The 12,628-nt window shown below is 34.9% G+C and overlaps 2 protein-coding genes across 3 annotated transcripts; one reads left to right on the top strand and one right to left on the bottom strand.

Moving 5' to 3' along the window:
- Positions 1-88: 88 nt before the first annotated feature.
- LOC138180136 (ankyrin repeat domain-containing protein 29) lies at positions 89-10,778 on the bottom strand. 2 transcript variants are annotated; one of them, XM_069113670.1, is made up of 8 exons: positions 10,202-10,778; positions 8,724-8,834; positions 7,319-7,417; positions 1,260-1,358; positions 1,083-1,181; positions 751-948; positions 574-669; positions 89-354 (listed from the first exon to the last, which is right to left on the bottom strand). In XM_069113670.1, the coding sequence occupies exons 1-8, from the start codon at positions 10,211-10,213 to the stop codon at positions 157-159; spliced, it is 912 nt and encodes a 303-aa protein (XP_068969771.1). In that variant the 5' UTR covers positions 10,214-10,778; the 3' UTR covers positions 89-156. The 2 variants fall into 2 exon arrangements, with proteins under 2 accessions (XP_068969771.1, XP_068969772.1); XM_069113671.1 differs by lacking the exons at positions 8,724-8,834; positions 10,202-10,778 and adding an exon at positions 7,821-8,638.
- Positions 10,779-10,902: 124 nt separating this feature from the next.
- RpS21 (ribosomal protein S21) lies at positions 10,903-11,638 on the top strand. The gene is made up of 4 exons (XM_069113681.1): positions 10,903-11,037; positions 11,126-11,183; positions 11,311-11,446; positions 11,524-11,638. The coding sequence occupies exons 2-4, from the start codon at positions 11,134-11,136 to the stop codon at positions 11,587-11,589; spliced, it is 252 nt and encodes an 83-aa protein (XP_068969782.1). The 5' UTR covers positions 10,903-11,037; positions 11,126-11,133; the 3' UTR covers positions 11,590-11,638.
- Positions 11,639-12,628: the final 990 nt, after the last annotated feature.

Genomic DNA, 12,628 nt, shown 5'->3' with positions numbered 1-12,628 from the left:
TATATATATATATATATATATATATATACATTATATGTATATATATTACATTTTCTTTAGAAATACTGATCTCTTTCACTGGTCTGTATAGCCTTCCCTCTTCGTTCTTTCACCTTAATTTCTATTTTAGCACGTAGGTGATAAACGCGTATTTTGCTAAGACGTTCCCGTTCGCGTTCTAACTTTATCCTTCAGATAGTTGGCCACCTGTGTCTGTGAATGCCTAATAGCTAATTGAAGCGGCGTGATACCTTCTTGGTTCACGAGTAAAGGATCCGCTCCTGCACCTACCAGCTGTCTTGTAACAGTCATTTGTCCTGTTAATGCTGCTGCATGCAGTGCACTTTCACCATTCTGAAACAGTAATTATCTTTTGTAATTTTAAATGAACTATAGCAAACAGAACGCATTATCATTAGAATTATTATACCCTGCAGTATCTAACACAGATATATCTTTCATAATTATTTATAAATTATTTTTGTCATTTTTTTTAAATATTATATATTGGCTGTGATTTTTATAGATTTGTCGAGAATTTTGAATTTCAGTTTAAGAGACACTTGTACTTACTGGAAGAATACCAAGAGATGGACGGTACTTCAGTAGTTCGCCTACAACAGCGGTATGGCCCTTGTGAGCCGCCTTGAATAGCGGAGTCGCGCCATCCTACAAAAGAAAACACTCTACACCATTCTTTTGAAAAGTCGATTCCAGCTTCCTCTCTTTGTCCGATTATTCTCGACTTACGTGTCTGGTGGCATCGACCTTCGCACCAGCTTTCAAAAGCCTCCTCACAACGTGATCGTGTCCCATTTGCGCTCCTATCCATAAAGGCGTGGCACCATCGGTTCTTGCCGCGTCCGTTTTTGCCCCATGCTCCAGAAGAACCTCTAGGATACGTAAGTGGCCATTTTGAGCGGCAATGAATAATGCCGTGGCCCCATCCTACAAATATTAAGCAAATTGTTACCTTTTTTTCTTTTTTTAATTCGATAGTCGCTAACTATACGTTAGGAATAATTCTTCTACATTTGATAAACGACATTCTTTATCGTAAAAGTCCAACCAAACCAGCTCACCTTCATGTAAGCGTTCGGATTGGCGCCTCTTTCAATCAGTCCCTCAACAACATCTAGGTGACCGCACTGGCACGCGACAAAAAGTGGGGTACCGCCGTCCTGCAATCGCAACCAGAAATTGTCGAACGTTTCCATTTCACCTGGCTACACGATACTCTTCACTACGGTACAACTTACTATGCTGCAAGAGTCGACAATGGAACCGTGCTCCAACAAAAGGCTGGCGATGTCCATGTAGCCACCTTGAGCGGCGAAGAACAACGCCGTGGTACCCGTCTAAAAATAAAGAGTAATACAGTGTAAAAGATTTGAATAGGACGTCGAGGCAATTGTATAAAGTGCCAGAAAGCTTCCCGAATTTTATGGCACGGAAAGAAGACATACGATCTATCTAGGATTACTGTTTTCCTACTTCTGTAAACAGAGTAGAATATGTTAGAGTAGAATAAAATATAGAAATAACTTGGGTACAAAGTGTTACAATATCATCAACGTTATAATACTAAAGTTTGTTTTGCTGTAATTAAAAATATCTATAAGAATCGACTGTAGGATTCATAAAAGTAAAATTGTAGCTTTGTCTATAAAACTTGACTGAATATACTATTTTTATTGTCTGTAGAATGCTCGGGGATATTGACAGAAAGAAAGAGATCAACGATTCCCAAAAAAGTATATCGATATCGATTATCGGAGTACGAAGAGAAAGCTGAAAATAGAGATTGTCGAAGAAACAATGAAACGCTTCTACACTTTCGAAAGTGGCAATAATAATAACTACGTAAATTCCAGAATATCAATGTATTCCAAAAGTGTTTAAAAATCCAATTTTACCTGAAAAAATATTGCAAAATTTCGGTCATTTATTTTGAATGTCAGACATCTATATATATATATATATATATATATATAACTGAATAATTAGTAGCACATTCGGTGTTCAAATGTCACATTCTTCTTAAGTTCCGCATGAATAACTCATGAATTTTTCATTTTATTATCCCCGATGAGACGCACCTTTCTACCTGTATATATTCAGACCGAATTTATTATTACTATCGTCAGCTCCTTCTGTGATGGTGATACCTGCGGATAATTGACAGCGAGAGCGACATCCTGTCGCCTTTGCCGCGACACAGTACCTATTATAATACGCCAGATATGTCCTTCCTGCGTTTATGAAGAATTGATACCTGACTGTTTATTTAATGTCTTCAGAACAATTAATGTACTATCGATTGAACTCTATTTTGATCGTAATAAAATATTTCTATCATTGTAATGTAAAAGTCCAATATTCGCTAATGATTTACAAAGAGAACAATTAGAGGGTAAATGCCGGATTCGAATAACCGAATAAAAAGAGAGCGATTTCGAATCGAATATCTATCCATTGGTAAAGGAGAGAAAGTACTGGTGTGCGTTTCGAATATCCACGAAAGGAACAGCATGTGTTCAGACCGATGCAAACCGAACCTGTTCAAATGTCAGCTATATGTATATGCACTTTCACTGACGTTGTTTCATTGCCTTGAAGCATCGATAATCGCTGCCGAAAAAACTAGGTATCTCGATCGATTTGTCGTCCGAATTAGGCTACGTTCCCCTTTTTCGTTGCATGTACATACATGTATTTCGTTTATGGTTCTATGTAGAGAAATTACCACAGTGTTCTAGGTGCACACTTGCGCACGTTTTACGGAGTTCCAATGTTTCCTCGAGCATATCAATCCAAGAGACATAATACCTATCCATTACAAACCGCAGAAATTCTATAACGACGATCAACCTGTCTCTAGTCACGGTAACAGTCGCCGTCGTGGTTGAATATTTTTTACTCCACTCAACCTGCATTCGATCACGCGTACGTACGTCATAGTCGAGGATCTTGGGAATGATATACTATTCCAGTTCTTAACGACTTGTGATTAAATACTACAGTCATACTAATCTGACCTCTCGTGCACGATTGAATTAATATTGTTAGTGAAATTTTACGAGTTATCAACACCGATACTCGGTAATAACAGAACCAAAATCGTACATGAAAATTGTATAAATGTTGTTACTTGTAAATTCGCAAATATCGACAACCCATCGTGTAAGAGAATCCTGCTGATGATAAATGTTCAAACAATTTTCAAAATTAAGAACTCCAGGTTTATTTTGTAGAAATTAATCCTTAGCAAGGGTCAAACTTGAAGGTAATTCGGCGCTATCAACGATTCCCGAGAAATACGCTTATCAAACAGCTATCTGGCACTGATTTCGTAAAACAAGAATCTGCAAGTACAAATACAGATGTAGAAATCCTGCGGTGCAAGTAACGGGCGTAAAGTAGGACGAGATAAAAGGTCAAAGTTATTTTTGATACCAGTTTAAGCCTCCTTTGCCCTGTAGTTTAATTAATTTGTTGAATCTACCGCGGGCGAACGCGGTAATTAGTGGCAAATGGTGCATGGTACCTGCGGCGCGTATTGCACCCTGGTCCCCGGTAGATGATGATCGTATCAATGAATGCGTGCCGCTCAAAACGGAGAGGATGCTCGGACGGATGATGGGCATCGCCGATTTATAATGGACTTATTACTTCCTGCGCGCAATTTGCTTTCCAACGCACGCTACTTTATCGCGCTTGCCGTATTTATGCTATACAACACGCTTTCGCGTGCTACGAGCTTGATAGCTTATTTGAAATTCTTATGAAGCGCCGGCGAAGTTTGGAAAATTTCCGTCAGATCGGTATGTTCGGGAATCTCGAAGAAACGACGAATGTATTGTTGTATCGATAACGTATGTACCGATGATCTTTTCCGTGTGAAAATAAACGCTTCCTGAAAAAACAAATATTTGAGAATTGAAAACTTTCAATCTCTTTCATCTTCCTAGTAATCTTTCGTTTTCATAAACGATAAAAATTGAGAGTAATAGTTTCGAGAACTCATGACTCAGATAATAGGTATTTGGGCCAATATATATGAATAAGATAAGATTACGATAAGTCAGCCGTGTTAGATACCAGATCTTTAGTTTCGGAATGCACTCTTAAGTTTAAGCCTTCATAAATTAAGCCAAAAAATAATATTTCGTAGAAGGGAATCTAACTACAGAAATCTCTTCACGGGTGGGACATAACCTTAAATTAAGAAAGAAATATTTCTGCTACTGGATCGAGTTAGTGAAGCCAGCTTGACCAGCATTTGAAAACGAAAACATTGATAGAGGATACAACGTAGAATGCACGAAACTCGATACTCGAGTAACAAAATATTTGCTGCTAGCCACGAAAAAGATTTGTTTGAACCGGTCGAAAGTCTGTTTCTTGAACGAGGCCAAACTTAAGGGATCAGTGTGTCACGAACGCCCACGCACGATTTTCAAGCTGATACCGGTAATTTGTGCAGAAGCCACGTTTAGACGCGCTGCACGTGAATCGTTCTACGCGGCTGGTCGCACATTACGGCAGACGTCGCTGCTAAAATGTATTAGAAACACGCGAATTGGCGTATACCCGCGATGCAACCTATCATGCTTCGCTTCAGCAACCTTGAATGTGCTTATACACGGTATAAGTATACATAGGCGTATTTTATATAGGTATCTTATGCGCCAGCAGCAAAGCTATTTACGAGGGAAAAAATCGTCCGTTATATTCAGGTCGCGCTTTTTAGAAACTACAGAACGAGCTATGGTTAATTGACCGACGTTAATGAATTCGCGTTTGAGCTTTCGATGCTATCGGTTTCCTTTGTTGTACATAGTTTTCAACGTTCACTTTTGCTGACATTTTGCGTTATTGCGTATCTCCTTCGATTAAACAAATAATCTTTAAACAGTTCGTCCTTTAACTATAAAATTTCTATAATTGAAATTGAAAATTAATAATAAAGAGAAATCAATCTTGATCAAGTTAGATTTTAGTTTAGTAGTCATCTACGTGTCACCACACGTTTGTTATATGCTTTGAAACACGTCAGCGTGGTTAAAAGGAACGTGCTCGTCACGAATCACAATGCTTAATTAAAAAATCAGAGATAACCCTATTTTCTAATATGGAAAACGAAATAGTCACGCTGTTTGTTCGATTCGGGAGAAGGCTTTTCCAATCTCTAATATGAATTAGAAACTCGCCTATCGGCCAAATAATCGAGCGACTTAAGATCGCTGACTCGCAGAAATAACCAGAACGACTCGCGATTAATTGCGCCTCTCCCGCATTTATATTCAAGCATCTACTTTTCCTCGGTTGACTCTCCTCTCTCTCTCTCTCTCTCTCGATAATTAGAACCGATCAAGAATTCATCTAGATCACCGATAAACCGTTGGAAATCGATATCAATGGCAACCGAGTCTAGTTTTAGGCTACTGACTAAGCAAAGAGCTACTAGAGTAGGTGTCAATAAAAATAAATTCTGGAAGTGAAACTACGTGGCATCGTTTGTGTAACGGGTCAACACGCGTTTAGCTCACATAACGAGCGTTTGCGTAATTCATCCTATACAACATCGTCGCTTGGTCTCGAATACCAAAAAAGGGTTTTTCGACCTCTTTTTCCTTTTTTCGAGGCTACATCTCGAGTCACGTATTTGCACGTCGATGTTTTTACACCTAAAGAAAGGAAAGACATACGGATATTATTTGGATTGTAAGAAATGTGAGAATTCGTACGGATGATAAATGATTTTGAGAATCGAATAAACGTTTATATTAGAGTATCGGTAGGGAGCGAGGAAAGATTCGGAGAATGCACGTGGAAGAGTCGAGAGATTCGTACGAGAATCATCAAGAAGAAAGAAAGTTTTGAGAGTCATCGTTACACTGCGGATGTTTATGCATTTATGGAAAATATTGAGATGCAAAAATGCACATAAAAAATACATGTTAACGGATGAAACAAGTCACTGCTTAGGTTTCATCTTTTTAATCGTGTTCATCTGTAGCCATTGTTATTATTATGTAGGTACATATTTTTTAATAATTTCTTTTAAACGAAGCCGTTTCTACAACCAAATTCGTTTATACATTACCAAAGAAAAAGATGATAAATAAACTAATAATCGCAATGACGACAGGTAGCTTGCCTAAATTATCGATGATTTAGTTAATGAATCACGCGTTTAAGTATTCCTTCTAATTGAATGTTAAGCGGACATTCCGTGGCCGAAAATCGCGACAGTGCCCTGTGTTCCATTGGATTTGCATACAATACCGTGATCCTCGATTGCACCGAGAGTATACGTGGGCTCAGCGATAAATCGTCGCGAGCCACTTAAAAAAGGCCACTCGACCGCTTCCTGGTGCCTCGTGTTACAAGTTACAAGCGACGAGCTTTTTATGTCGCACAGACTTTCCAAGCTCTGTGTGAGTAGACCAGAGAAGATCGCGTCTTCTTTCGTTTCTATTTTCGAAAAAGTAGAGATTGTAGGAAGGTTACACACTTGTTTCTCCTTCTAAACCAAGATTATAATTATCGAGAATGTAACGTGATTTGTAAAAATTTGTTTTATTATCGGATACGAGTAGAGCACGGTATCATCGTATGATAGGAATTAAGATAAAGATAGAAACAGTATCAAAGCTAGTTACTTCGACGGAAATGAAATTAAATTGCGGAATACATATCGTAAATTTTAGATTTCAAATTTTCACGATGGTGAGATACCGTGAAATTGGTTTTTCAGGAGTAATCGTGTTTGCACTTTGCGCTCGTACATTGCTCAAACCCCAATATCATGGTATACATAAAAATATTGTTCTATCAGATTGCTTCGTAAGTTCTATCTACCAGAATCAGAGATAAATTTAATTTACAACATCCACCTATGTGGATACCTCTTTTATCAAAATCTTCTGATTTATATTTATATGATTTATCTATTATACACCATCTGTCGAGACGGACAGAATTTATGCCGTACCCTAATATTTATAGAGCGCAAAGATAATAATTGTCTTTTTCTAATTTCCAATTATTACAATTCTCCCCAGAATACTTTAACGAAACGACTTGTAATAATTTCTCCTAATTTATTAGGAAATCTAACAGTTTAGGAAAAAGATTCACTCGACTACTAGATCACAAAAGGGTCGAAGAGATCAATTGAAACTATAACTTTCTGTGGTCACAAAGAGTATTTCCATTCAGTGGGTAACGGGGTTGCCAGGACGTACACGTTCAGCGGGTTTCATTCATTCTTAGTTCATTCATGGGCCGGCTACGTGTACTCAGGACTTACCAGCCGTCTGGCATTAGGATCCGCCCCTTGTTGCAGCAATTCGGTGACCGCTTCGATGTGGCCTCCGGCGGCGGCCAATATTAAAGGAGTCGTTCCATCCTGAAAACAAATTACTTGGTTAATGATCTGTCAGTAACAATCATAATTAGATTGCGGATGTCTGTGCATTTATGACAAACCGTAAAGTACATACATTTAGAAAATAAAACATTCTTTCATTCGAGTTGAAATTCTTTACGTGTACCTATCTGTAAGAATATGAATTTGCATAAAGATCCACAGTTTAATCCTAATAAACCAATACAGAAATATTTAATATTTTCTCTCCTTTCATTTTTAATTAAATTTATATCACAAAACTTGAATAAACTTAATTCAAGTGGTTATAAATTCATCTGTGCGCAGTCGCGTGCACCTCGATATGATCTCCATAATGAGGACTCCCCTGCATTGCTTTCTAATTGATTTGAACGGAGCAAGTATCGTGATTACTCTTACAAACCAGTATCATTAAACAGGCAATTAAGCGTCGTAAATCTGTCGTGTAACTCCTTCAGTATCTTACGCTTGTTTCAAACTGTCTCTACTTTCTGCACTTCTTTTATATATTTCCGGTGTGTCGAATCACGCGTCGTCGCTGCATCAGTAATTTAGTGCAATAACGCGGCGATTGTTAGTAAGGTTCCTCAATTGATGTAACGACCAATCGAGAAGGCCGATCCTTAATGACGCGATTAATTTAACCGATCGTCTGCAAATTAGTAAAGAAAAATGACTTAAGATATCCTTTAAATGGTAGAGGGCAAACGGAAACGGCGCCATGACATTTAAAAGAAGGTTAACGTTAAAACTGCTACTTCTCTTGACCAAATTCCAAATTCCCCCGAATATAGCGGGTTAAATTTGATCGTCTGCCAAAGTGGAACGAATATCCGTGCGTAATCCAATAAGCCACTTTTGAAACTAGGAATAACGTTATTTGAATTCGCTCTTTCAACGATGCGTCGTTATTTGCATAATGAAACGACAGATCGTCTCCCGGTAACTGATTTCCTATGGTGTCTATTGGTTCGATGTCGATGATTTCGTAGATGCGTCAATGAGAACGAATATAGCTTTCCTCTCTTGCACAATAAACTTATTATATAATAATATTAGCAAATTGACAAATTACAAATTAATGGATTATAGATTTCTTCTTTTACAATTTTATAATCCTTCATGAAATAGGATAATACAGATGACGTAGAATTTGTAGGATTTGCTGGTAAGACTTAATTTGTGTTATTACCAAGCTCGTTAATGTTATGCAAAGATATTCTGACTTGCTGATAATTATTACTTGCGATCTGTAAAATTTTGTTAATAATATTACTTCAGTTGCGTAAGATGGTCTTTGATTTACCTTATCTTTGCAATCGACATGGACGCGACCAGAATCGAGGAGAACTCGAAGACGCTTCGCATCGCCACGTGCCGCTGCCAAATGTAATTCTACGTCCCAAGGTGATTCTTTCTATAAACAGAGAAAGAAATAAAGATCGTTTTAAAATTGGAAAAAATTTTATTCTATACAACACCGGTCACTTTTTCTGATATTGTTCCTAATTCTATTTCGTTTCGTTTCCACGACTACTTTTACCAAAAGAATATTTTATGGTCTCCTGTCAACCACGTATCGATTAAGCAATCATAATTAGGGACGCTAGATGAACTAAACTTGTTCGACTGTAACTGAAATCGCATTTTACGAAGCTATGCTCTGTGTTTCACAATTTCTCTCTCTGGTTTTCACGTGAAACTTTTTAATATTTTTAGAACGCATACATACACACCTTTCGAATGTTGGTCTCAGCGAGAGCACCTATTAACGGAATTAATCGAAACAGAATGCTTATCCGTCATGTACGCCATGAAATCACGAAACGTGATCATAATTAAAATGTAAATCAACAGACAGAGTTGGCAAGCAAATATCGAGCAAACAAATTCTGCTCTCAAGAGGTACTAAAAACATTCTGAAAAAGAGCGCGTATTATATTTCATTTAAAAGACAGTTGTACAAAACAAGTTCTACGTAAATAATTTCTTTATGCAATGGATAAATCATGTAAGTTTATCAAAGTGCAATGTTACGTTGTTTAGCATCACTAACTTATGTTTCTAGGTCATCTAGTGTTAAGCGCGACAATTAATGCATAAAAAGATTTCCCGTGATCTTAATCGATCGCTACAATCTATGATCGTGACTATTTCAAATTATTTATTCATACGTATGTTATATTCAAATATTGTAAAACCCATAATCGGTGTTTACTCGTTCGTAGAATAAACAGGACAAGGTGTTAGCAACTTATTGCACAGCTAAGAAGTGACATCAGTCCGCCATAAATTTCATCTGATCTCATCTAGTTTTATGTTCTTAAGCGCATACATGCCACGTAAAGGATCACGAGCAAAGTCATTTTTTATTAAACTTTTTTTTATTAAACATATATATTTTAATGGTACATGATAATTTTCATGAATATGTAAATGGTAAGCATAAAAAATTAATTACGTTTTCCTCGGAGAATGTACATATTATCTTTTTCTGAAACGATGATTCCAATTTAAAATTCTAGAAACAATATTTCAAGCCTAAACTTTTTGCTCGATTATCCAAAGTTGCTTCTTCGAGTATAAAAAAATTGTATACGTGTGATTTATTAGCTGTATCATACAGTATCTTCGAAATTACATTAAAATAGTAATTTCTGTTTATTTCGAATTGCATTCGAAAACGTGGCATGCAATGTTTCATTCAAAACATATAGATATAGTAAAATGCATACATTGGGTAATGAGTGAAATATAATTGAATTTTAACAGAAAAAAGCTCACCTTCATAGACATGTTCGATGAACACGTGTAGCTGGAACTGACGCGATTAACGTTTTGTTGTTATTATGAGAAAAAGTATAAGCGCACTTAACGTTAATGTTGTAATTGCATCGCAGTGCATCGAGCATACTTTCGGCTAGATATCGTGTGTTATCTTTAATTCTAATATGTATATAATAAACGGTACATGTTTTAACATCGGACACACTTTCGTATCACAGTCTGTTTAAACACGCGCAACAGAACATTAACACACCTCACCGTGTTTACGAAATACAAAGGCACATCATAAAAGCATCATAATTTACCGGATGACTTCAAGTCACCGAATGCCCGATGGAACTGTACGACAGTAATATAGACAAGGAATATTTCCTTCGATGTCCGCTTGGCGGCGATACTTGTCACGCGCAATTTTTTTTGCTCGTTTTTATTTTTAATTTGAATATAAGATATATCCCATTATATATTTAATTTTCCTCGTTATAAATATTGCTATTTTATAAAAATATTTTATTCTTTTATTGCTTTGTAAAGAAATATTACGAGTCATTTCATATGTTACTTTGTTATATTAATTATATTATATAATCGATTAAATGTTTATATTGTTTCCAAATATTATGTTTACATTCATAAAAACTGTAAAATTAATATCAGATTAATATGTATTCATATGGATATATTAGAAATATATTTGAATTTCTAGAAATATATAGAGACTTATTGTCAATGTTGGTAAGCATGATTTTAGTTTCTGACATATATACGTACTATTGTCGGAAAAGTTCTTTTGCGTACGGAGCCATTTTACTTTGCACATTTAGCAATCAAAAGTAAGAATATATCTTAATTTAAAAGCTCCTAGTGTTATAATTCTGTACAAAACATAGTGTATATTATATATTTTAAACTCTGTTACAGATATAAAAATGGAGAACGACAACGGAGTACTTGTTGACTTGTACATACCAAGAAAATGGTATGTGATACACGTGGATTGCTGTTTTTAATAATATAACAATGTCCTTCTTTAAATAAAAAGTGCAAATATAGCTATAAATTAACGTTAAATCGGCTATAAATCTTATATAAATTGTATTTTATAGCTCATCGAGTAATCGTATCATTCATGCCAAGGATCATGCATCTATTCAATTAAGTATTGCTGATGTTGATCCTGAAACTGGACGCATGACTGACTCTCAAAAGATGTATGCAATTTGTGGCGCTATTCGTCGTATGGTACGTTATTTACTGTTGTACTAATTACTGGTAGAAATTAGCATTTTTTTAAATAGCTGCTTTCTTAATTTTTTCAGGGTGAATCTGATGATTGTTTGGTACGACTTGCAAAAAATGATGGTATATTACCAAAAAATTTTTAATCTATGATAATTATTTTATTCTTTCAATAAAAATATAAAAAAAAACTAATACATTGTGTATTACTGAATCAAACTACTAACTTAAATTGTACATATAATTTTATGAAAGTTCTATTATATATATCATTTATTATATAATTTGTACATGGAGTTTTACATATGAAATAATGGATCATTATATACATATATATGATACAGAAAGATAAATTTTTAGATATTTCATGCTTGTTACGATGGAATAACTTTTTTTGCTAGTTCCGTTTAAAAAATTATGTATGCAATGATTATATAAAAATAAAAATCATTTTAAAAAATATAGTTACATATGTCAAAAAAGTATGATTTCAAATATTAATATTTAACTGCATTTAACAAAAACATTTACAAATGTTTTAAAATATGTATCCATTCTAAACTTTGTATTATGCATGTAACGCCTTGAATAATAAGAGATAGTATAAATTCTTAAATATTTCGAAGATTTATCTAATATTGTTTTTGAGGACGTATATAGTATAAGTATAGTCTTGATTGATTACCATATTGTTTTAAAATATCAATTTATCACACACTAATTATTATTATAATTGTTGGTAATCAAAAATTAGTGTACAATACTTTTTTTATTGTTTTTAATGCTTTGAAATTTTTAATATATTTGCGAGATTAAACAGTACATCTATTAAATGAGTAAAAATATTTCATGATTTTGTGCATATGTCCCTCATATCATAATTGGGAAAATATGGAAATTTGTAAGTATTCAATACACTTTAATTCTAAAAAATATTTCTGTTATATTATATTAGTATCATTTATCGGGAACTTCATCTTCAAGCATGAATATTGTTAAAATGTGATGGAACTGATTTGGAACTAACATGTCAGAAATATTACCCTGAGTATATTCTATTGATACCATCTTTCGATTTTGATCAGTATGATTATTATATTGTATGATTAGGCCAATAGATTTATTTAAAGATTAATATTTTTGAAAGAATAATTAATTCTTAATTACATTTGCAGTAAAATTTTA

This window comes from Bombus flavifrons, chromosome 5, assembly GCF_040668555.2.
Source record: "Bombus flavifrons isolate JBK064 chromosome 5, iyBomFlav1_principal, whole genome shotgun sequence".
Lineage (NCBI taxonomy): Eukaryota > Metazoa > Arthropoda > Insecta > Hymenoptera > Apidae > Bombus > Bombus flavifrons.
Note: the sequence above shows the minus strand (reverse complement) of the source record. Positions and strands in the feature narration are given on the sequence as shown.